Raw genomic sequence first — 26,043 nt, 5'->3', positions numbered from 1 at the left:
AAAAAACAAAAAAACAAAAAAAAAACCCCACCCGATTATAAAAATTTCAGTATATAAGAAACGAACCAGCAAATATTAGGAATCTGTCTTATGGAGGCCAATGTGTAATTGTTGTGTGGAAAAGGAAAGAAGTTGAAATCAGAGTTTTATTATTGTTTTAATGATTAATGTAATCTGTTACGCTTTCTTCGCTGGTGACAGTGTAAATGTCATTAGTTTCATAGAAACACGGGAATATGTGATGGTTCACTTCGTGATAGCTATGACAGTTCTTGGGGCTTTATATATTGAAACACATTAGCTTAGACTGATAATTAAGACCCAGGTCGCCTCGTTTCTGAGCAATTCTTCCCACCTCCTAGGCAAGTCAGTTAATTTGTTTCAAACGGATTGAGTTTTGAGATAACTACATCACTGAGCGAAAGCCACAGAGGAAAAGCTGTCAGGGAAACCACTACAGAACTCTCCACGGTTAGCGAATGGGGCGTGTCGTCGCGGAGCATGCGCAGAAGCCAAAGCGGAAGCGAGCCTTCCCAGGGCGGAAGTGACGCGCCGCCGGCTCTCCGCTTAGAGGAGGTGTAGCCGGTCTCGGCTGAGAGGCTGTGGTGGTGGCTGCTGAGCTCCGGAGCCGGCGTAGCGTGCCGGGCGGAGACCCTGACGGGTAAGGCTTGCGGGCGGGCCGCGTGCCTTCGAGGTAACCGACGCTCGCGCTCCGTCTCGACCCTGGAACCTGGGCCTGGCGAGTGCTGGGAACCGTTTCCGTGGTGACGAAGCTCTCCTTCCCAAGGACAAGCTTCTCCCGGGCCTCGATTGTGACGTGTTCTGGACTTGGGTCTACGGTGGAATGGGAAGCGTGGCGGGAGCGGGCGCGTTAGGCCGCGGGTGGCCCGGGGGGGGTGTCTAACAAGCAGGGGACTGGTGGCGGGCGCGTTAGGCCGCGTGAGCCGGGGTTGACCCAGCCTGGGACAAGTAGGATTGTTTTGGTTTGAGTCTCCCCTTGAGGAAGAGGCGGGGACTCCCTGTGTCGCCCGGTTTTGCTGTTTACCTGTTTTGGCCGGATCTCCGGCTTCACCTGGTCTGAGAGATTAGTTAAGTCTTGCTGTTTGGAAAGCAGCCCTCCCGCTGGTGCCGCGAGAGGGCTTTAAGAAATCTTGGGGAGGCTCACTTCGCTCTTGGGCCGTCTGGACTTGATTTCACGACTCCGCCTCCCTCGCCCCACCCACTGCTGACTCTCACCGGTGTTTGGACCGGTCGGAAGGTGCAAGACGTGTACAGGCTGGCACTCCTCGCCCGAAACCTGTACTGTTAGAACTTAGCTGTGGTGGACGCTTGTATTTCTCTGTTGAGAAGTATGAAGTACAGTTTGTTCCTGAAAGTTTTGTTGGAAAACGTTGTGGCATTTGACTATGATAGATTTTCGGCTTTCTCGTTATGTTGGTATGTTAGAAATTTTGTTGCGAAGTTGTTACTCGTCGCTGCTTTCTGCCAGTGGTAAAGATTCATGATCAGGACATGAACAAATACTAATTAAAATTTTAGTGTTCAATCCAAGAACATTCGAAAATGATTATTTGAATAACATTCGTTAAACGTGGGCTGATTAAGTGGGCTTATGGTCTTTAAGGTACTCTCTAGGTGTGGAGAAGAGGTTGAGGCCAAGGATTCGCCTCCATTCTGTTCTTCCCGGGTAAATTGGATCTCTGTCCTTTTCGAATGTTAGGCTTACAGGCAAACATTAGATTTCTGCAAGAATATATTTGACTATGCTAAGAATGACCGGTTAGCCACCTTTCCCTTGTCCTCGTTATTTGTTAAATTTCAAATACAATTGTATTGCATTACTTGTTTTCAAGTTATTACATTAGCTGCATATCATTTGCTCTTCGGATCGCAGTCACGTATGTGAAATTTAGCCACCGAATATCATTTCTAGGACAAAAATAACATCTTGGCATTAGTAGTTGTAACTTTTAAGGATGCTGTTTTTTTTTTTTAATATTTAGATTTTATGTGTGTGAGTGTTTTGCCTGAATTTATGTGTGTGTACCATGTGTATACCCGGTGGCCACTTAGGTCAGAAGAGGGTGTCAGATGCCCGGGAAGTAGAGTGATAGATGCTCATGAACCACCCTGTAGGTGCTGTGAACCCAACTTAGGTCCTCTGTAAGAGCAATAAGTGCTCTTAATTATGAAGTCATCTCTCCATCCTTTAGGATGCTAAGTTTTTATATGCAATTCTAACTATATTTATATTTCCTTGGAAGAATTACCTTACCTGTAAAATTTATTTTTACGTATTTGTTGGCCGGGCCTTACTATGTTGTAGCCCTCGCTGTCCTGGAGCTTTGCATGTAAACCAGGCTGGCATCTACCTACCTTCTGAGTGCTGGTATTAAGGTGTTTACAACCAAGCCCTGCTTCACTGAAGTTTATTGGTGTATTTTCTTTTAGAATGGTTGTTAGTATGATAACTTTGGGCTTTATACACTTGTAGCTCTAAAGTTTACATTGTTCTAAATAAACCTTAAAAGAAATTACAAATTTTGGGCCAAGAACATAGTATTTTAGAAATGAACTTACTAAAAACAAAATACAAAAAGTAAGTTAAATCATTCCCGATGTTTTATCCCCTGGAATTCTAGCACTTGGGAGCTGAGGCAGGGAGGAGTGTCAGCTTGAGGCCAGCCTCAACTAGAGTTGCACAAAGAGTCTTTCTCAAAAGAGAAAACAGCTGGGTAGAATATAGGAATACACAGCTGTTAAGGCTACTGGAGGTAGAGATGTCTTCAGGAGTGCAAAACAACAAGTCACGTTGACTGATAATATCTTTCTGAGACTATGGTATTCTACAAACATGCAGAAGACTGAAGAGTGAATAAGGGAACTTAATATCAGGCTACTTTTATTCTCCTTCATATGTTTCTGTCATTTAGGATTTAAGTTTGGAGAAATTATATACACACACAGGCACACACACACACACACACACACACACATTTTTGGAGGGAGGGTCTTGCTTTGTGTGTGTAGTCTTGGCTGGGCTGGAATCTACTGTGTAGATCAGGCCACCCCAAACTCACAGGGATCTGCCTGCCTCTATTTCCCAAGTGCTGGAAATAGGCCCCTGTTTTTGTAACTGAAGATTTTTAAAAACATTGGCTGCCAACCATTATCTTAATTATGGTACTTTGCAAGGACACAAAGTGTTCTTGCAGTGTTTTCTATTGAAGTAAGTTAGAACAGGTTTTTTTTTTCTAGCTTGCTTTTTTATTTGCTGTTATTGATTTTATTTCTGAAATTTCTGATCACACACGAAAGAAACAGGAACAATGAAATTAAGGTTTTTCTTTTATTTCATTACCTCCTCCCTTCCTCCCAACACATTGGTTATTTTTCCTGGAGTTTTTAAAGCGAATGCTAGAAATTAAGCCTTTTCACCTATGTTTTATAACTAATTGATGAAGACTTAAAAAAATGTATCACCCAGCTTTTTTGAAGCTTAATTGGTAGGATAGGTGAAATGCTTTAAATTTAAAAAGTCATTTAATTTTATATGGAGCCACTGGAAGAAATAGTACCACAAAAGGCTGCTCCGTTTGGGGCTAGTAAAGGCCAAGCAAGAGTGGTAAGTAAAGAGGCATGAGAGAAATGCTCTTCCTCCTTAGTGTTAGATGTTTGCTCAGCTAATGCTTATTGTCTCCTTACTCATCTTGTCTTTGGATGTTAGCGAAGTTTAGAAATAATAAAATTGGGTTTTAGTGCAAAGATGTCAGATCAGTGGTTCTCAATCTTCCCAATCTGAGACCCTTTGTTACAGTTGTGGGGACCCTCAATCACAAAATTTTTGTTGTTGCTACTTCATAACTGTAATTTTGCTACTGTTATGAGTTGTGTAAATAGCCAAGGTCTTGGATGATTTTAGGCAACCCCAGTAAAAGGTTCATTTGACCCGGAAAGGAGCTGAGACTCACGGGTTGAGAAATGCTGTCGTAGAGCCTAGTTTACAGTCTGACAGAGAGGAATTCTGCTCATATTAGAACTTTGAGACTGAAATAGGAAGAGCTCACTGTAGTATCTCACACATTGATTCCTAGACATATGTCAGGCCCTTCAATTAGTAACTGGGAATTTTTAATTTACCTTTCTCTTTCCAACTTACTGTACTTGTTTCTGTAGATATGCCTTAGAGACAAGGAAGCAGAGTCTGGCATGGTGAAGTTGCCTGACTGTATTTCCTCTTTCCAACTAAGCAGGGCTTGTTCTTTGCTTTGAATGTCAGTCCCGGGCATTACCACATGGTTGGTGATGCAGTGACTGTGCACATGGCTTCTCTTCTAGGCTATCTTTGGCATTCTTGGTGAAGGCCAGTGTTTTAGTAGGTTTCCCTTCATTTCAGTATTATCTGTGGGAAGAGTGAAGCAGTTACTATGTGGGAGTCAGAATTTTTTTCTAATTTAAAATTGATGATTCAAGATATGTTTCTTCCTGTTAACTTTTCTAAAATTAGGAGTTATATTTTCATAAAAGTAAAACAAAACAAAACAAAACAAAACAAAAAAACCAAAATATTGTGTGTGTGCGCAAGCCAGAGGTTGATGTTAAGTGTTTGTCCCTGTGCTTCTTCACTATATTTACTTATTTTGAAGATTGCCTCTCTTTGAATCTGGAGTTTATTGATTTAGCTAGACTAGCTGGCTAGTGGGTCCCTAGGATCTGCCTGTTTTTATTTCTAAAGCTCTGGAGCTTATAGGTAAGTGCCTGGGGATGCGTATCAGGTCCTGATAGTTGTAAAAGCAGGTCCTTTATCCTGCAAGCCATCCATCTTTCCAGTCTTCTTGTTTGTTTGTTTGTTTGTTTGGTGGGGTGAGGGTGGAGGTCTCATAGCCTTGGCTCAGCCTTCAAATATCTGTGTAGCTTGAGCATTGACCTTGAACTCCAGATTCTCCCCCCCCCCAAGTACTAGGATTATAATTGTGGGCCACCATACCTGGCTTGACCACAGATTCTTTTGTGATATGAACATCTTGCAGATATAAAGTATTTTTGTTGTTGTTGTTTTTTGTTGTTAAATCTTGAGTGTTGGGGTTGGGGTTTAGCTCAGTGGTATGCGCTTGCCTGGAAGCGCAAGGCCCTGAGTTTCCCCGGAAAAAAAAAAAAAAACCAAAAAAAAAAAAAAAAAAAAATCTTGAGTGTTTAAAAGTATGTGCCTCCCTTCCAGCTTCTGGATAGTCTTCTTTTTACAAAACTTGTGTTCTTTCAAGCAGCATCCTTCCCACTGCAGTTTGCATCTCCCTGGATGTTAAGTTTCCAAGGGAGCTTATCCAGTCAGTGGTCCTAACACTAGGGAAAGCATATCACAGCAGCAAGCATGTTTTCTCCTGGTTGGCTGGTTTCTCCCTCATTTTCTTTCGGGGTAGGGTCTCTGTGTAGCCCAGACTGGCCTCGAACTACTCAACCTGCTTATATGTTGGATTACAGTTTTGTATCACTTCCCTAGCTGGATTATGGCTTTTTATTTCTTAGTTTTTAAATTTTTTTAGTCTCACTGTGAAGTCATGGCTGGTCTTGAGGCAATCCTGCCTCAGCTTCCAGAGTGCTCCTCTAGGCCTGCAGCATTATGCCTAGTTAATAAACTTTTTAATAAGTGCACAAATGATTAACATCTACTGCTGTGCTTTCTAAGTACAAACTTGATTGAGTTGTAAAGGAAGTTAGATTAGTTAGCAATTTTTTTGTCTTGGTTTCCTTCATCAGTGCAGGGATCCTCTAATGACTTAGAAGCAAGTGCTATAAGTAGTTATTTTTGTGTGTGCTGGATAATTAATGATTGTATTGAGTCTATGATGTGCTTTGTAGTTGCTTCTTTGAGTAAATTCCATCATTGTTTTTCCTTTTTTATCAAAAGTAAAGCAGATTAGAAAACCATCTGAAGCTGGGATGGTGTGACACGAGAGGCTGAGGCAGGATTGCTGAGACTTAAAAGACAAGCCAGCACTACATAGCAGCTCCTGCCTCAAATAAACAACTGAAGTAAAAGAGACAAACAGAACGGAACCATTTGAGTCTTATACTCTTTGTGGTCCGTCTCTGTCATTCATCTAGGGTTTGTTTGCTAAACAGGAGAGCATCTATGGGATCTGTGGTAGATTTTTCAACATTATATATCTCACCAATGCCATATTTTAAAAACTTAAACATTTTTATTGTATATGTGGATGGATGTGGGGTGCCACTGGCCATTTGTGGAGATCAGAGGACAACTTTAGGAGCTGATTTTCTCCTTGCAACTTGGATTCTTCCTTGCACATGGATTCTAGGAATTGAATTGGGTTGCCAGGTTTGCAGGACAAGTACCTTTATACCTGGAATAATCTTGTTTTTAATACCTATTTATTACTACTTTAATGTTTTGAGATTATAAGACTATTACATCATTTCTCCCTTCTGTTTCTGTTCTTCAAACCCTACTCTATACCATCCTCCTTGTTCTCTTTCAAATCTATGACCTCTTTATTCATCAGTTATTGATACATGCATATATATGCATATTATATACATATGTATTCCTAAATATAACCTGCTTAGTCTACACGGTGTCACTTGTGTGTATGTATTCAGTTAATGTCTACTTATTTTTAATAAGTAAGCATATAAGTAAATAAAGTAGGGTTTATTTTTGTTGTTGTTGTTTTTAAGATATCATTAAACCCAGAAGGAAAGGCTAACATCAGTATATGTAGAGGAACAAGTATGATGAACTGTTTTAAGTGACCAGCTGAGAAAATTTACGTGCTTAAATTCCAGGAAGGCTGGCAGAGCCAGGGTTCAGAGTTAAATAACTGGCTTTCTATTCAGCTGCATACAGGATTAAGGGAATTTTTAGAGACTGGGGTAGGAGAGTGTGTTATGTGTGCATATCCACAGATTCATCATCATTGTTTTCTTTTAAAGGCCCTTAAATGATTCTTATTTGAAACTAGGATTGAGAAGTGATGGTTCCAGTTATTACAGTATGGGCTGAGAATGCTAACAAAATGTTAGCATCAGGTTCACTGTGGTAACGCAAACTCTAGAGAGCAGAGGAGGAAGATGGGAGTTACGGAGGAACTTGAACATGAACATAGTGGTCAGGCTTCCATACAGAGAGGAAGAGTTAATTCAACAATAATTGATAGCATACAGATATTCAACTGTCCTTATTTTTTCTTTCTTTTTGCTTATTGCTAGAGAGAAGCCAACAGGTTTAAATGGGCAGAGCCTCCATAAATTACCTCTGGCTCTCTTGCTTTCTGTTAGAATAGAGGGCTTAGCTTTCCTGGAGTGCGCTGCATTGCATTGAATTGAGTTTTGTATTGGGACAGATCTCACTATGTTTTGGCTTTTAAACTCAAGTGTAGCTTCTTGAGTCATACTAGCTCTAGTTCCTCTATTTTTGTATTTTGTCCCATTTTAAAGGAATATTTCTCATGTTTAAGGCATATAAATATGTATATTTGAATTGTGTTTGTATGTGTATAGTGCTGGGCACTCATATATGGAGAACAAGGGCTTGACTGACTGAGTTGTATTCCCATCCTAAAAGTTAAATGTATTTTGGAAATATGAGTTTATTCTTAGTTGACAGTGCTTAACTTGTATGAATTACTCTTTTCAGATTCACAATGACATCCTTTCAAGAAGTCCCATTGCAGACTTCCAACTTTGCCCATGTCATCTTTCAAAATGTGGCTAAAAGTTACCTTCCTAATGCACACTTGGAGTGTCATTATACCTTAACTCCATATATTCATCCTCATTCCAAAGATTGGGTTGGTATATTCAAGGTAAGAAAACTGGAATATTTCTTCCATGTAGATTCTTTTCATTTTAACCTTTTTAGAAATTAACATTTGTTTATTTATTTTGTGGCGTGTGTACGTGTCTGTTTCGTGTGTGCTGTGGTTTGTATCTAGTCAGAGAACAACTTGAAGAGTTGGTTGTACATAAAAATCTTATGGGTTTTGGGGATTGAACTTCAGTCATCACACTTAGCAGCATGCACTTTACCTTGAAGAGTTGTCTTGCCAACCTGAATATTTTCTTTAACCAGATTTGGATTTAGCTTCTACTAACCTTGTCTTGAGAAACACTACATTAAGATTCAGTTCTGTAAATATCACCATGAAATAATAAACACTGTGCAGTCATTTAAACACTGGGAACTTAATTCCACAGGTTTTCTTCTCTGTGATCAAAAGATCCAACTTGGGTAAGGTATTTGCAAAAACTTTTTAGAATGTTCTGTGTGTATGCACGAACTTGTGTTGTCTGTACTGGGAATTGAACCCAGAGCTTCATGGGCAAGTGCTGTACAAGTGAGCTGCAGCCTCAGCTCACAATCTTTTAAAAAAAAAAAAAAAAAATCAAATTCTCCCATTTCATACTTAAAGGGGGAAAGTAATCATTTTTAAAAGTTTCTCAAATTGTATACTATCTTTTCTTGTCATTTGTGATTGACTTTGTACAGCTCTGTAGCCCTGCATTGTCTCTTGTTATGTATCACTTTAATATTGCTCTGACTGTTACTGTATTTATTTTTAGGTCAATATTCTATTTTACTTGAGAGAACAGTAAATTCTTTGTTGACTGGTTTATATAGTCACTAGTCATTTTTCATAGTATTTATTTGAAAATTATTATTCAGTTGTTACTACTACTTTGGTACTCCCCATGCTGGAGCTTTTCTGCAATTTTCTGGCTCTTCAGAATATAGTAGAGAATAGATAAAATTTCAAAAGGCTAGGAGAAAAAGATTTTGGCTCTTTGCATGAAGAAGTTAAACTAGTCCAAGCTAAAAGTGGACCCTAAATGTTTACATTATACAAGCTGTGAGGTTTTTAAACTTGTAACAAGGGACAGAAAGGAGAATCAATGTACTCATTGCAAGGAAATCCTCACTTAAGCTTCAGAGAGCCACAAGCACTTAAAACTTGGGAACCTTCAGCTGATTGTCCCTAGCCAGTCCAATCTCTGTCAGGAACTGGCATGTGTTCTTGAGAAGGTCACCCTTTAGCTTAATTACTTCTTCATATTGGGGATGCTCAATTAAAGTACCATTGTAGGCAGAATTTCTTCTTAAATGCCCTCACTGGTTTGTTCTTAAATTAATCATCAGTGAGCCCTTGGGTCAGGGTCTTCCTGTCATTTCTCTGTTGAATTTGTTTATCAGTATAATCCTCAGTGCCCATAGAAAGCAGGCAATTACTCTTACTTGAATCAGCAAAGGGGTTGAAAGAGTGGAGGTTCTGGATAATGGCCAAATGTGTCATAGTATTTATGTACATATTCATTGAGTCAGTTCATCTAGTTAATTGAACCAGGTTCTTACTATAGGACATTTTACATTGCACCTAAAGCCGGCAGAGTCTTAACTCTGGTGTGGGTTGAATTAGAACTCTGACCCCAGACCTCACTCTGTAGCTCAGGCCTGTCTTGAGTTTATGAAGGCTTTTTGAAACCCAAAGAGGATAAGCCCAAGAGTGTCAATCACAAGTTCTGTTAACTAGCTCTTGTAACTTTGAATTTGGTGTGCATGCTTGAGCATGCAAGAATCATAGATAGGCCCTGCCCACAAAATGCCAAGGTTCAGAGCCCGGTTTACCACTTTGGCTCCAATCCCAGCTTAGGCTCCCAAACTTAGGATTCCATGCTGACTCCATGGTGCAGTCCTCTGCCTTTGAGGAGTCTTATGCTGTTTCCACAAATAAACTTGCTCTGTAGAGATAAACTGGTTAACTGCTATGGAAAGTAGATCTAAAACAGTTTGACTGTTTTGTTTCATGCTTTTGTTATTTCTCAAAACATTTTGTTGGAAGAAATGATTTAAGCCACCCATTATAGTATATTAAAGGTGCCCTCTGGCTTGGAATGTTTTGGCTGAGAAATCTGCAGGTAGTATTCCCTTGTACGGCGACTTTTCCCTTATACCTTAAAGACCTTTGGCAGCTTGATGATAATGTGCCTTGGTCTCTCCTTGGGCTTAGCCTAGCTAAGGTGCTTTCGGTTGTTTGTTTATAGAGACATGGTTTTCTTTTGTAGTCTAGGCTGCCCTTAAACTCCCTATAGCCTAATAGCCTAGGTTACCTCACTCTCCCAAAATCTGGGGCTCTAGGCATAGAGCATTAGCTATTTTTAATTTCTTTACTTTTTCATTTTCCTTTTCATACCTAGTAAGTTTCAGCTGCTACTTGTACAAATATGCTCTAAGGTTCTCTGTTCCTAGAAGTCAGTTTGTGTTTGTTTGTTTGTTATTTATTTATTGTCTTCTACTGCTACCCAGGCTGGCTTTGAACTCAGTCTTTTCTCAGCCTTATGAGTAATGGAGTAAAGATGTACACCACTTGTTTATGTTGTTTTTATTGATAGGTAGGTTCCTTTATATTCAGCTCCCTTTTTCATATGGTTTTATATTCCCTGACTCAGTTATTAATACTAAAATTTAAAATTACATTTAGTTAAATTAATTTTCTGTATAAATGTGTGCTAGTGCTTGTTTGTGTGTATGTGTGTCTAAGTCAAAGGACAATTTTCAGGAGTCAGTTCTATCCTTCTACCCTGTGGGTCCCAGTGATTGAACTTGAGTTGTCTGGCTTGGTGGAAAGAAAGCCCTTCTGTCCATTGAGCTTGCACACATGCTCACCACCCCCCACTGCCCACCCCCCCAATCTCTTAAGCCCAGGTAGGAGGCTTCAGACTTGCTGTGTAGTTGATGTCTGACCAAGTTTGCAGAATCTTTATTCAGTTTTAGTCAGTTGTGGAAACCCTCTTGTGAAGTTTTCAATTCAGTTACTGTATTCTTTATCTCTAGAGTAGTGTGGCTATTTTTTGTTTCATTATTTTTGTACAGTTGATTATTGGGTTACATTGAACTTTATTAAATGATTATTTTTGGGTTGTTGGTCAGATAATTTATTTATTTATTTATTTAAAGATTTATTTATTTATTATATACAAGTACACTGTAGTTCTCTTCAGACACACTAGAAGAGGGCATCAGTTCTCATTACCGATGGTTGTGGGCCACCATGTGGTTGCTGGGATTTGAACTCTTCCTCTGGAAGAGCAGTCAGTGCTCTTAGCCACTGAGTCATCTTTCCAGCCCCAGATAATTTATTGAACTCTGTTTCCTGAGGTTATTTTCTTTTAGCTTAATGAACTTTCTTAAAATTTATTTTTTTCCTTTGGATCTTGCATTCTTCAGAAGAATTTTTCCATTTTGTGATTTCCACAAAGTAGTATCCTCTTTGAATCATTTCAGACTTGTTTGTACAGGAAAAACGTTCACTATATACCCTGTCCAAAGGTTCTCTGGGTTTCCCTTCAATCTTTCACTGGTATGTGTTATGTTGTGTAATTTCCCAACCGAAAAATACTGCTTGTTTCAGGAGTTTGTACTCTTTCTCCCTCTTGTGTCTGTCTGTGGTACTGCATGTCAGTAGAACAGTCCCCACCCCCATCCCTTACCCCCATCCCCAGTGCCTAGGCAACCAAATTGTCCTGGTTTTGTTGGTGCCAAGCCAGGTGAGGCAGAAACATGCACAGTCCATCAAAATGTCTGCATGTTAGATCCATGTCTACCTCCTCCCTGATCCCCAACAAAATGGTCTCTCTCCTGAGCCAGCGAGGGGGAAAAGAGCCTTGTGGTTGTTAGAAAACAATGCCTCTTTGTCTTCAGTGGAGGTACTCTTGAATTGTAGCTGTCCTGGAGTACTTGTTTTTCTAATGGGTTTTTGGAGTTCTCCCAAAGGATTTTCTGGATTATGCACTGTGAAATGGATGACTGCCTGGGAGCAGAGTGGGCTGTGTGACTCCTATCTTCTCCGGGTTTCTTTACTTTCACTTTCACTCACTTGGCAGAAGTCTCTTCAGATACTTCGTAATTTTCTCAGTGTAGCCAAAGGAAAGCCTTTTCTTTTCTTCCTGTTCTCTTCCCAGTCTTTTTATCAAGTATGCTTCTTCCCAACTAAACACTCACAGTGCCCGTGTTGGAAGGAAGGAAATGGAGTTTCAGAAAGTATGAAGGGTGTCTTCTGTTCAGTACCAGGGCAGGCAGCCAGAGTGCGATCCCCAGGGAAGAGGACTGACTCCCAAAAGTTGTCTTGTGGTATGTGTGCCCAAGAGTACATGTGTATACACACACACACACACACACACACACACATACACACACACACGAATCTGGAAAAATCATAGAACATACAATCTAAGACTGATGGATATATAGTTTTATGTAATGTTGCTAACAGTGTACTTGCTTTAAACTTACCTCTAATAGTCAATATTTAACATAGTTAATCCGTTTACAAAACACAGTTTGAGATCTGTAATGTCTGTTTAAGTTGAAAATGTTACATATATTTTAATTTTTTTATTGTATATTGCATATGGTACTGGGTTGTATAAGAACGTTTCTCATGAGTTTATTCATGAGACTCATGAGTCACATTCAGTGTGTTTTAAACATCTTTCCTTGCATATATCCAAGATGAAAATATGTTAATAGGTGAGATATAATGATCTCTTAGAATGTAAATACTCTTCCCAACCAAGATATACAAATTGCTTTCAGGCAGAACTTGCCAAAGATGAAAGATTAGTGATTTCAGTTACAAGAGAGTACTTATATAAAACAAAACAAAACATCCCCTCCCCCCAAAAAATCCCAGGTCCTTAGTATGAGATATAAAACAATAAGTCATTTAAAAGTACATAATAGAGGGCCTAGGAAGGTGGCTTCATCAATAAATGGCTATAAGGATTTGAATTTGAATCTCCACAGCACCCATCTTGTAAAGCTGGGTCTTCATGTCTGTAATCCTGACATAGAGCAGGTGGAGAGAAGGATCTCTAGAGTTTGCTGGCTACCTAATTCAGCCAAATTGGTGAGGTCCAGAGTCAGTGAGAGACCCTGTCTCATAAAACAAGGTAGAGAGCAGTTGAGGAAGACATTCAACATTGACCTCTGGCCTCTCTATGCACAAACATGCATCTGAAATCCACAGGGTATAGTAACATAATTATTTTAAATAATAAACAGAAGATTTTGTATTTTATCATGTGTGTATTTCTAGGTAGCACTTTGCATTTGAATATATGATAGGACATTTCATTCAGTTTATGTAAATTTCTGTAGCTTTTGTTCACAGTTTAATAAATCATAATTAGACATCCCTGATAACAACTCAAGATTTTAAAATTTTAAGTGCATATTTTAACTTTAGGATGTAATAAAAATGATGTGTCTAGCTAATATTAGGGTGTTTAGTTACATTTCTTCTTAAATTTTTCTCCTTTAGGTTGGATGGAGTACTGCTCGTGACTATTACACATTTTTATGGTCTCCTATGCCTGAACAGTATGTGGAAGGATCAACAGTCAACTGTGTACTAGCATTTCAAGGTAAGAACTGAAAACTGAAGGACTTGATCAAGCTAGCAACCTCTATTGTAGTTACCTGTTTCAGCTGTGTTTAAATGAGCCTTTATTGAGTGAAAGTCAGATGAGTGAATACCATGTGTGGGGCACAAGGGGCTTTCATAGCTACTCAGAACATTCCTTTTTTTAATGAAGCAAACTTGGAGTTTCTTAAGAAAGGTTGTGATGCAGGTCTAGATATAAGCATTAACAAGGGAAGGGAGACAGGTAGGAGGACAGAAGTGCATATCCACACACACGGTCTGAGGATCGATTTTACGTGAGGGAAAGGAATATCAACCAAGGATGAGGTCGAAGTTGCCACAATACTTACTCATTTGTACATTCAAAAGACCCTTTCATTTACGCCAGTTTTGATTTGTCTCTTATAAGGGACATAAACTATAGTGTGCCCTTGTTTCAGGGTATTGTTTTCCTCTCTCTAGCTCCTTTGGGAGTGGATTATTTGTGGAAATGTATATCCATGGCTTTAGCAAGTCCATTATTGTGTTTACTAGCAGTATGCACTGGGAAACAGTTACTGAGAGATTTTCATCATGGCTCCTCTGGCCAGTGTTTATCTCTAGATAAGAGTAAAATGTTTTATTGTGCTATGATCGAACTTTAGGGTAACTGTAGATAATGAATTTGAACTATGTGTGTCTCAAAAGATAGAATAAAAGAATACTGTCTTATTTTTCTGTAATAAAACATTGCTGTAATAAAACATTGTGAGCAAGACAACTTACAGAAGAAAGGATTTATTGGGGTTTACAGTTATTATTGGGAGGTGTCGTAGTAGCAGACAAGCAGGCATGACATTGCAGCAGTAGCTGTAGAGACAACCACAAGGCAGAGAGTTGACTGGGAATGACCGGACCTTTGAAACTTTAAAACATGCCCCCAGTGAAACACCTCCAGTTCTCCAAATCCTTCCCTAATGGTTCTCCTAACTAAAAACCAGAAAATGTGCCTATGGGGTCCATGTTCATTCAAACCACTACAGACACACATATACATAAATATTTCTACATATATTTGTGTAGACATGTATATACATGTGCAGAGAGGGAGGGGAAGAGAATGGGGATGAGTATGAATATCAGTCTTGCTGTAGCCAAGGCTAGCTATGTGTGGATTTGTGATCCTCCTGCTCATCCTCCTGAGTGCTACTTGGATTTATAGGCATGTACTGCCATGCCCTGCTGATCTGGGATCTAGAGCTTTCAAAATTGATGGATGCGGACATAAGAGACTTGGTCAGGAACTTGACACCTATCTCTAAAAGCAAAGTGGAAGAGGAAAACCAACTCAAAGCACGTAATACATGTTACCTACAAAAGATAGCACTTGGATCTTTTGTAGATTAATATAGGCAAGGCTTTGGGAGTACAGACTAATGGTGTGCTTAGCATGCACAAGGCCCTGAGTTCAGTACTTTGCCTCTGCCTTCAGCCAGAAGCATACGTTTATGTCTGTAGTTTATCTTTCAATATACAGGCTTTTTAGGTGGTCAAATGTAAACCTGTGTTAGAGGTTATTTTGTTGCATTTCAATTTTTTTTTCTTAAAAAGGAGTAGATTTATTTGTTTGTTAGTCTTTTTTTTGTGAATGTTTTTATTTTAAAAATAAGTTAACTTACTGGGTTTGTTCTAGTAACTAATACATTTATTAGTGACTTAGCAAAAATGCAGAAGCATGCAGTTTGTACTTGAAGACAGTTTCCTGGGTCTTAAGTACAGAAGCAGTAAAGAAGTTTTACAAATTAGGTAGGGTTTTTGTTTTTGTTTTTTTTTTTTTGAATTTTATGTCTGTTTTACCGAACACTGATGTCTCATTACAGATTGATTTTTTTTTAAAAAGTTTTGTCTTATTTATAGACAAATAGTCATAAATTGTAGTACTGACTGATTATTGCTGCTGCTGTTCATCTGAACCCTGATGAATGAATAAAATACTTTTAAGGCATATTATTTTAGTTTGTAAAAAATTATCATTTCCCGAATATCTGTGGTGTAGGATTTTTTTGTCTTTTTTTAAACCGTTAAACATTTGTGTGGCTATGTATGTCTCTGTCAAGAACATGTGGAGGTTGGAGAGCAACTTACAGGGATTGATTTGCTAATATTTGGGCACTGGGGATTGAACTTGGGTTTGCCAGGTTTGATTGTCGGGCTTGGTGGATAGTGAGTGGCTTTACTAATGGAGCCATGTTTCTGGCCCTTTGTTTTTGTTTTAAGGTTGGTTTTATTTCTCTGTGTGGGTGTTTGTGTGTCCAGTTGAGTGATGGTATCCACAGAAGCCAGAGGAGGGCATTTGATCCCCTTTAACTGGACTTACAGATGGTTGGGAACCACCATGTGGGAGTTGGCAACCAAGCCTGTGTTCCTGCAAAAAGAACAAGTACTTTTAACCAGTTGTTAAGTTATAGCACTTCTAATTAAAGCACTCACTTCGCTTAGCCATTAGCAGTGTTTCCACAGCTCTGTTGCAGCCAGCTGTTACCCCACTCCCATAGTGCATTGATTTGTCATTCTTTGTTGACATCCTTGAGGAGTGCTCTTGAATAGGTTTCATTTGGGATTAGTTTGCTCATGGTTAGATCTAGTATATATATTTAGTTTTTTTTTTTTTTTTTTTTTTTTTGCAAAGATTGTCATAGTAGTAATAGACCTTTTGAGTGTGTTGAGTTGGAAGTACTTATACACTTTATTATTACTGTTGTTTATCTGAACCCTGATGCTATCTGGGCTCTCCTAAGTTAGTAGTTTTCTCTTTGTAATTAAACAATGTTTTGGGCCAGATTACTTTAAATTATGAAAATACCTTGTTTCTCTTTGTTTTCAGCCACTAGTTTCCATTGTCCCTCAGAACATTGTTTATCATAGTAATTATGGTGGTGGTTACTGAGACACGTACATTATTTGTACCTTAGTTGGAATTGTTAGTTATTCTTTTCCATGAACTCATTTTTTTTTTTAAGAAATAAAGCTTGATAATAACTTTAAAAGTCATACTCTTGAAAGTAGTAAGGTTGTTATTGTTGGAATTGTTCTGGCTTTGGCTGTTAGGATTGCCTTCAGGTGGGCTGCCATTATTTATTTATTTTTCTGATATGCTTTTATTCTTTTATATCCTTTCGAATTTGCTTTTGAGGATCAGCAAGATGATTGAGCAGATAGTTTGATGGTTCAGTTTGCTCCCTGGAACCCACACATAGAAGGAGAGAAGGAATTCCTGAAAGTTGTCACATATTTACAAAATAAATAAATGAATATAATTTTTAAAAATTCAAATTATTAAGGGTTATTTTTTGCTTACCAAGTACCCTAAAGAGAAAAGCCACCTATTTTTTTAAAGGGTTAAAATCAGATGACTGAAGTAGTCATAACAGTGAATCTAAAAATGTTAGGACATGAAAGATGAGAGGTACAGATTTTAGATTTTGTGGCAGTTCCTGAATGGATATACACATCTTTGTGTAAACTCAGGTTTTTTTTTTTTTTAAGATTTATTTATCTATTTATCTATCTATTTGTTTATTATATATAAGTACACTGTAGCTATCTTCAGACACACCAGAAGAGGGCATCAGATCACATTACAGATGGTTGTGAGCCACCATGTGGTTGCTGGGATTTGAACTCAGGACCTCTGGAAGAGCAGTCATTGCTCTTAACCACTTAGCCATCTCTCCAGCCCTTTTCTTTCTTTCTTTTTTTTTTTTTGTAAACTCAGGTTTTATGTTCTTTCTTTAGTACATGTACTCTAGTCACTTAAATTAATGCATTTCCTCCCAGTGGGCATATTTGTACCTGTCCTCAGTATTTCAGAGACTTAAGATACAAAGCATGTGCAAAGCTGGGTGTGGGGGGCACGTGAGTATATTTTCCAGGTATATGGGAGGCCAGTGCAAAAGAATTTTAAGCTTAAGACTGTGTCTCAACATCAACTCTTTTTTGAAGGGTGCAGGTATAGTTTATATCTAAGACATAAAACTTTGGGGTATGTTTGAGAAGAAAGTATAATTTGAACTGATAAGTTTGTAAACAATAGGGAAGACTCGATCTAGAAATGTTCAGAATAATAGTATGAAGGATGGAAAGTATTTTTAAATTAGCAAGTTTAATAATTGTTGTTACCCACCTCTTAGGATATTACCTTCCAAATGATGATGGAGAATTTTATCAGTTCTGTTACGTCACCCATAAGGGTGAAATTCGTGGAGCCAGTACTCCTTTCCAGTTTCGAGCTGCTTCTCCAGTTGAAGAGCTGCTCACTATGGAAGATGAAGGAAATTCCGATATGTTGGTGGTGACCACAAAAGCTGGCCTTCTTGAGGTGAGCACCTACAGTGAGGTGTAGAGTTTTCCTTGACTGACATTGTGAGAAATTTCAAGTTATGCCAAGAGGGGCTTCCAGAACCAAATGTTGTTAAAGTAAAATTATAAGTGAATCCATGTGTAGAGGCTGGAAGTCAGAGTTAACTGTTTTCCTTAATCATTCTCAGTCTTACTTTTTGAGACAAGTTTCTCATTGAACCTGGAGTTTACCAGTTGGGCGAGACTAGCGGGTGGGGCTAGTCTTTTTATCACAGTTAGTTTGTGGTTCTGTTGTGGTATACACTGTCAGATGAGTGCTGAGAAGTTACCTGATTTAGGGCCTAAAAGTGTCCTGTGTCCAGTAACTAGTGCAGGAGGACAGCCTTTGGAACCACTTAGACATGGGCTCGCCTTCTGTGTCTTCATCTTGAGCTTTCCTCTTCTGGTCCTTATGCCATTTGATTGCTGAGTTGTCCAGAGTTAGGGGTGGAACTGGCTGGAGAGTGCAGTGAAGCAGGGCATCACTGTAGTTCACATTTTGAAACTGAATACTAGGGATTCTTTGGTCTTAGGATGATGCCATATGCTTTAGTTTTAGTAGTTATGAAACGAGAAGAAAGTCTTCTCTTTCAAGATCATATTTTCTACTTTATATCTGAAAGCTAAACCATTCTTTGAAATAATGTGACTAATTGTATTTAGTCCTTTTATTAAAAATAGCATTTTAGATTGGTTACCTTATTTTTTAATTACATCTATATTTCATATATTACAGGTGATCTTTCTTTATAGACAGATGGATCTTTAAAAGCAGATATTTATGCTTTTTTTTTTTCCCTTTGTTTAACTTTAAGAACTGAGACTAGAAAAGGAAAGATAAGAGGTTACACTGCCTTCCACTGTCAGGCTGTTCAAAGATAGTTCATCTAGGAGTTAGAAACTGTGAATTCTTCATATCTTTCCTTCCTTTTCTCAGAAATTCCTCTCATCTTAAATAAGAAATGCAACTTTTATAGGGTGACTGAAACATTTTGTAGTGACAGCTGCCTGTGATCAGGGTTTTAGCCTAGTGTTAGAATGTCAGAGACACTGAAGTAAAACCCTGCTCCTAGGAGTGTACTCAGTGCTGCTGGGCAGGGTTTTCAATACTTGTCAGATACCCTTATCTCAAGCCCTGCACATGACGGACATTTGCTCCCCATGTCTCTAATGGGGATGCAGCCCGGGTTATTTTCACTTTTCCTTTTCTCCACAAAAGCCATGTTATTAAGATTTTTAATTGCTGTCTCTTGGGAAATATTTTGGATATAAAAATGGTTTTGTTTTCTGAAAAGTCCTCTTAGAATTCTACATTCATTGATGTCTTTAATGATTTTATGAACACTGTACATTAAAAGTGATTAATGAGATATAGTCCTTGAACTTGTGAGCTTGAATTGGATAATAGAAAAAAATAAAGTAAAACGCCCTTTTAGGGAAAGTAAGGGATGCTTGACCAAAGGATAGCTATTGGATGATACAATTATTCTAACTTTCTTAGCTATAATCACAGGAGTGCTTTGAAAGGAGACTACACTTATTAGTGGCACTCTAAGGTATTTAGGGGTGCCCATAATTTTATTTTGAATGGCTTAGGAAAATAAAACAAAATCACATAAATAATGGATTTATAATACAAACCAGATGTGATGGCACACACACACGTTTAATCCCAGCATTTGGGAAGCAAAAGCAGGAGGCAGCATTTCAGGCCAGCCTGGGTATAAGACCCTGTTTGTTCTGCTTTCAAGAGTAAAGTGGGAATTGACCATGGCAGCAGTGTATTGATGATTAGTGAATTGAGGAATATGTTTGTTCTTAAAAGATTTCAAATTAGAAATCTGAAGCAGAAAATAGATTTATTGTTCTACTGTTTCCTATCCAAGTACTAACCAGACCTGATTCTGCTTAGCTTTCAAGATCAGAAGAGATCTGGCACATTCTCCTTGGTGTGGCTGTAGACAATTTGTAGACTAAAAAACCCCAAAACAAGAACATAAAAGACCAAACAAGCCAAAAAAATTGTGCCGGCTTTACATTCAGGATCTTGATACATGATAGGCAAATCTATTTTTTGAGTTTTATCTCTAGACTTGGATTTATGCAAATCAAATTTAAATTTTTAAAAATTTTCCTACTAAGCTTCATTGAGTATTGTAAACTAATCACTGAAAAAGTTTGATTCTGAAAATGTTTCAGTTGTACTAGGTGAAGACCAATCATCGCTTCTAATCTGCTAGAAAGTTTTGAGCCAGATTTAATGTTATGTTAATAATGCCATTGACCCTTAGGATTGATGTTCTTGCTTGGTCTTAATTTTCTATTGGCTTATTGGATATCATTTATTACAGTTAATTTTCAGTAGGTATGACAATTGAGTAATTAAACTTTTACCTTTTTATTTATCCTTGAAAGTTTCAGACATTATGTATTTTGTTTTGGTCCTCTCCATCCACTGTTTCTTTCCTCCAGTTTTCCTTACCACTCTTCCTGGAAACTTTCCCATTTTGAGAACATTTATTCTATGCATTTGAATAAAAAGATTATTCTAAAAGAGTTTAGCAGGTCAGCTTTCATAAGTTTAGATTTTAGTCAGTTATTTCTAGGATTCTACAACCCTGGAAAGCTTCATATGGAGAATTTTGGATGAAAAACATTCATCAGCTAAATACCTTCTTCATACATTCTTCCCTGAGTCTCTACTTTCTCTGGTTAGAAGCAAAGACTTACTGTAAACACGAGCTGTTTAGTTTATGACCATGTTTGGTCCTTGATTTAGGTTTTGCTTTGTGTTTCCTACTGGAGTTCCTGTTTTCCAGAACCGAGTAATTACCAGCATTCCAATAAGAACCTGCTAGAGTTAGTACGTTATTGTAGGTTAGTCTTTACATTCGCATTTACTTAAAACAATTCTGTGGGGGTCTCCGCAAATACCAGGGTCAGCAGAGGAACAATTTATGTGAAGCAAGAAGGAAATCCAGTTCAACATAACTCAGTGGCCGGTGTTAGTTCAAACTTCTAGAGTCTGACAGGGGACAGTTTATTTAAGTTCATTACAATTTGGAAAAACTTTCCCAGTTAAGAATTATCTCAATCCCAAGTGCACACTAAAGCTTAAAGCGTACCTCCATTTAAAGCCTTCTGCAAAATACATGTAACTTCTACTGTAAAGATCGGTTCTGTAGTTTAAGGGCCTAGGAAAGGAGCTGGTGTGCTCTTAGTCATATAGATAGTATCCAGGTCACCAAGCTATCTAGTACATGTGACGTCTCCCCAAAGGATAGATTGTGTTGATTGAGAAACATTGCACAAGATAATGGTCTTGGGAGAAAGAGTCTGGGATAAACATAATACTTTTAGGGATTGAGGTGTGACCTGGCCCTACAGGATAGCACAGGTCACCTGGCTACTAGCCCACTGGTGGGCAAACAGGTGTACAGCCCTTTCTTAACGAGGCAACCTGTGTGTTTAGTATTCTTGGTTTCCCTAAAGTTTATCTGGGAGCACAAGGACCTTTTTTTTTTTTTTTTTTTTTGGATGTAATAAGGAAAGGCGAGGTTTACTATAGAGATCTATTACGGGGATCTCTAGGCCGACACGTATCCCGCGCAGGAGACAGAGGGGTGTCGACCCACAAGGACCTTTTTAACAGAATTAACCTTTTTAACATAGGCAGAATGCTATGCAATAGGCAAAATGTAAAAATTTGTGAATTTACTTTTTTAAAGCAAGACACCAGTATTGTAATACTTTATAATAAAAATCAATTCGTGTTTTTTTTTTTTTTAAATACAGCTGAAAATTGAAAAGACCCTGAAAGAAAAAGAAGAATTGTTAAAGTTGGTTTCTGTTCTTGAAAAAGAAACAGCACAGCTGAGAGAACAAGTTGGAAGAATGGAGAGAGAACTCAGCCATGAGAAAAGCCGGTGTGAGCAATTGCAGGCAGAGCAGAAGGTTTGTTACACCTTCCAAAAACGGAAGTAGTTAGGATGATTGAAAATTAGGTCTCGAGGAAAGTGGCGTATATGTATGTGGGTATGTGTATATATGTATATATACATGTATTTTACATTAATATGTAGGTATATAAAAATTTTTAGATGTATTCATTTTTTTAAAGGTTTATTTATTTATTATATATAAGTACACCGTGACTGTCTTCAGAAACACCAGAAGGGGCATCGCATCTCATTACAGATAGCTGTGAGCCACCATGTGGTTGCTGGGATTTGAACCCAGGATCTCTAGAAGAGCAGTCATTGCTCTTAACCACTGAGCCATCTCTCTAGCCCCAGATGTAGTCATCTTATTTCTTATGTGTGTGGGTATTTTGTCTGCACGTATTTCTCTGTGTAGCATTTGCATGCCTGGTGCCCTTGGAATCAAAACTGGGGCAGGTTCTCTGGGTGCTAGGACTAGATCTTGGGTCTTTGGTCAAGTGCTCCTACTATTCTTATTACTGAACCATCTCTCCAGCCCCAAGAATGTCAGTTCCTATTAATCTTCTGCCACAGCCTCTTTTATATTTTAAAATAGGTAAAATACTTAGATTTTTGGTATCTGGCTTATTGGTAATAGTTCTCTGAATTTGTTGTTGGTGGTTGTTGTTGTTTTTACTATGTAGCGCAGGCCTTGAACTCTTGGAAACCATCCTCTGCCTTCCTAGTACTAAGATTACAGCCACGAACAATCATGCCAGGCTTCTGACAACCTCTAGTTCTGTTTTGCTAGCTTTGTGGAGGAAGGGTATGGGGTATGAGAAATTCATATAGGAATAATAAGCACAGAATAAATAGAAGGTAGAATGAAGAAATTAAAATTACTCTTCAAAAATCAACAATTTAGGTAGGCATGGTGGTTCATGCTCGTGATCTCAGCATTCATGGTGGTGCATGCCTGTGACCTCAGCACTTAGTGAGGAAGGAAGACTGAGGTCATGACCAAGTTCACAACAGCATAGGCTGCACAGCAGTAGCCTTTGCCCCTAACACTCAGACAGCAGCAACAGAAACAAGGCAGAGGTCAGTAACCTGAGTACATTGTGAGACACAATTTTGAAGTTTTTAATATGAGAAAGGCTATAAATTACCCTTCAAACAAAACAAAAAAATCCTTATGTAGTTAAAATAGCCATTGGTTTTTTTGAGCAAAAGAAAAATGACTATTATGTAGGAAACTGGATTTGAGTTTAAAACCGAAAACTATAGGAAAAAAACCACTACTTACTATAGTCATTGATTTATGGATAATTTCACAAAATAACTTTGTTTTAGAAAATACTTAAAATTATGATTTGTATGCCTCACAATTTCAATGTTACAGTTAGTTGGCTAGCTTCGTGTCTATGGATGGATTGAAATTTTCTCTTGTTGTATGTGTTCTATTATTCTAGCCAATAAGGCCCTGTCACTTAATAATTATTAATTTGGTCATTAGTGTAGTGATTCTTAATTCCTTCCCACCCTCCTTCATATTCTCTTTCATCTTGTTCCTCTGAACCAGGGTCTCACTCATGTGAACCAGGCTGGCATCAGGCTTGCTTATCATCTTACCCGTCTCCTGAGTGTCACCATTGGAGACACGTCCTATCACACTCAGCTTTTGGGAACGGAAGTACTTGGGTCTATCAGTTCTTTTGGCATATGGTTTCCCATAGCAGCCCCTTTGTATACCTTATTATACTTGAACCAAAGTTTATTAGTTAGCTAGGAGAAAAGCTTAGAGGGGAGCTTGTTCAAGTTCTCATAAGATAGATACTTGTCATAACTTATATAATGAAGATATTTAAGCTTTAAAGTATCTTTTTAAAAGAAGGTTCTATTTATATATGTTATAACTCTTTTGAATGTTTATTTTAGTCTTTGAATCATACTGAGTTCATTAGGCGCAGTGGTCTAGATATAGGCATGTGTTGTAGTGCTTGTATGGCACTTTAGTGGGTATTAACCTCGATAGTGTCCTATGAGACCTGAGTTGTCACTGACGTAACAATAAAAGTAACATGTCAAAAAACCAAAAGAAAATTAACCAAAGTTTTTTTGTTTCTTGCCCTTTGGTGGAGAAGTTCGTGAAATAGAGTTCATGAAAAGCAGGGGTGGGAAACATATATTAATAATTGATGTGCTAGGCTGGAGAGATGACTCAGTGGTTAAGAGCACTGACTGCTCTTCCAGAGGTTCTGAGTTCAAATCCCAGCAACCACATGGTGGCTCACAACCATCTATAATGAGATCTCATACCCTTTTCTGGTGTGTCTGAAGACAGCAAGCAACAGTGTACTCATAATAAATAAATAAAGCTTTAAAAAATAATTGATGTGCTGATAGTTCAGACTAGACATGGTGCATGCCTATGACCTTTGTACCTCGGAAGCTGAGGTAAAAGTATCACAAATTCAAGGGTCAGCCCTCAGTATATGGCATTGTTTCAGAACAAAACAAAACAAACAAACAAACAAAAAACTTGGGAGCTAGAAACGGCTTGGTGGTTAAATGCAGTTGTTTTAAATCATGAGGACTAGAGTTTAGATCCCAAACCCAAAAAGCTGGGCATCACTGCAAAAGCCTGAAACTCTAGTTTCAAGCCAGCTTTCTGACTTCCAGCCTGATCAAGAAGCAAACTCCTCAAGCTCAAGGGAAAGACCATGCTTCAAAAGAAAAGCAAAAGCTGTAGAATGATAGGGGAAGGCTTGCACTCCCTATACATACATATGTGCATATGTATGGACATATTTACTCACAACCATACAAAACAAAATAAAAAGGTTGAGTATATGAAAGTTTAACTCTGAGAATTTTAGGTTTATTTTACATTCTTGGTTTATATAATTTGGGATAATAAATGTGGGATTAAAATTATAAGAATTCAAAGACAGATGTAGTGATAATGTGTATAGTCTTTTCACCCAAAATATATGAGACCCTTTTAAGGCTGGGCATTAGTGACACATGTCTTCAGTCTCAGCACTTGAGAGGTAGAGGCAGGTGGATCTCTGAGTTTGAGGTCAGCCTGGTCTACAGAGTGAGTTCCAGAACAGGTAGGGCTACCTAGAGAAACCTTGTCTTGAAAAACCAAACCAATATATTTTTCTTTCTTTATTTGAAGTGAGGTCTCTTCGTCGTCCTAGGTAGAGTAGTTTGGCCGTCACCTAGGAGATCTGACTGCCTCTGCTTCCCAGAGGACTAAGGGCGTGTGCTGCCACATTTGTCTTCTTACTGAAAGACACTTTATTGTTGTTTCTCAGGGCCTTCTTGAAGTATCCCAGAGTTTGAGAGTGGAAAATGAAGAGTTTATGAAGAGATACAGTGACGCTACATCTAAAGCTCATCAGCTTGAAGAAGACATTGTATCAGTGACACATAAAGCAGTTGAGAAAGAAACTGAGCTAGACAGGTACATTTCTACTTTAAAGAAATGACTTCAGTTATTAACAAAGCTAGTTATGGTTTTTATTAATGTTTTTTCATCTTAACACAGTTTGAAGGATAAACTCAGGAAAGCACAGCAAGAAAAAGAACAACTTGAATGTCAGCTGAAGACAGAAAAGGATGAGAAGGAGCTTTATAAGGTAAAGTTCCTTTTCTGTTATCTTTCGTTTTCTTAACCCCACTGGGCTTTTGGGGTTGGGAATTTGAGATCAGTCCGTCTGGTCACTCGTCTCATTATAGTCAGGAGGATGCTATGGACTGTAGTCAGCCAAAGACTTCTGGGGGTGGGGGGTTGGGGTGGAGGTGGGGCGCCTGGAGAATATACTTTGGTGGTTGATCATGCTTTAATAGGGAGAGTCTCATAGCTTTTGTAAGGAGGTCCTTCAGCTGTCTCTAGAGTGTCATAACTGTGACAGTTGACTTCAGACTGAGTAATCTAAGATGGGAAAGGAACAAGAGGAAATTACAACCATAATGGATACTGTCCCTAAAATGCAGTATTTGGGATATTTGCTGGTGTTTTAGATACAGAGTAGGCACTGTATAGTAGATGAAAGTTTAATGATAACAGGATAGTTGTTTATCAGAAGTTTATATAAAATATTTTCACCTTTTAAGAATATACATTTTTTAGTGATACTTAATTTTTTTACAGTATTAAATGTGTATATACATGCATATGCATGATTGTGTACAAGTGTGGGCATGCAGAAGCTGATGTGTGTAAAGGTTAGAGGACAACTTCAAGGAGTCAGTTCTCTCTGCTGTATGGGGTCTGGAGATGGAGCACAGCTGCCAGGCTT

At 38.4% G+C, this 26,043-nt stretch overlaps 1 protein-coding gene and 1 pseudogene across 5 annotated transcripts in view; one reads left to right on the top strand and one right to left on the bottom strand.

Moving 5' to 3' along the window:
• The first annotated feature begins 552 nt into the window (after positions 1 to 552).
• Positions 553 to 26,043, top strand: part of Tax1bp1 (Tax1 binding protein 1) — a 55,478-nt gene continuing 29,987 nt past the window's right edge. For 4 of the 5 annotated variants that reach the window (XM_032906479.1, XM_032906477.1, XM_032906478.1 and 1 more), the window contains exons 1-7: positions 553 to 661; positions 7,655 to 7,823; positions 13,335 to 13,437; positions 17,606 to 17,793; positions 21,609 to 21,767; positions 25,057 to 25,205; positions 25,290 to 25,380. In XM_032906479.1, coding sequence (XP_032762370.1) covers positions 7,662 to 7,823; positions 13,335 to 13,437; positions 17,606 to 17,793; positions 21,609 to 21,767; positions 25,057 to 25,205; positions 25,290 to 25,380 — 852 coding nt within the window. In that variant the 5' untranslated portion in view covers positions 553 to 661; positions 7,655 to 7,661. Of the gene's footprint in view, positions 662 to 1,230; positions 1,438 to 7,654; positions 7,824 to 13,334; positions 13,438 to 17,605; positions 17,794 to 21,608; positions 21,768 to 25,056; positions 25,206 to 25,289; positions 25,381 to 26,043 lie in introns of those variants that run through there. The other variant, XM_032906476.1, reaches the window with a different exon arrangement.
• Positions 8,963 to 9,308, bottom strand: LOC116903604 (annotated as a pseudogene).

The sequence above is a fragment of the Rattus rattus genome, chromosome 6 (assembly GCF_011064425.1).
Source record: "Rattus rattus isolate New Zealand chromosome 6, Rrattus_CSIRO_v1, whole genome shotgun sequence".
Lineage (NCBI taxonomy): Eukaryota > Metazoa > Chordata > Mammalia > Rodentia > Muridae > Rattus > Rattus rattus.
This window is presented reverse-complemented; position numbering and strand designations above follow the sequence as displayed.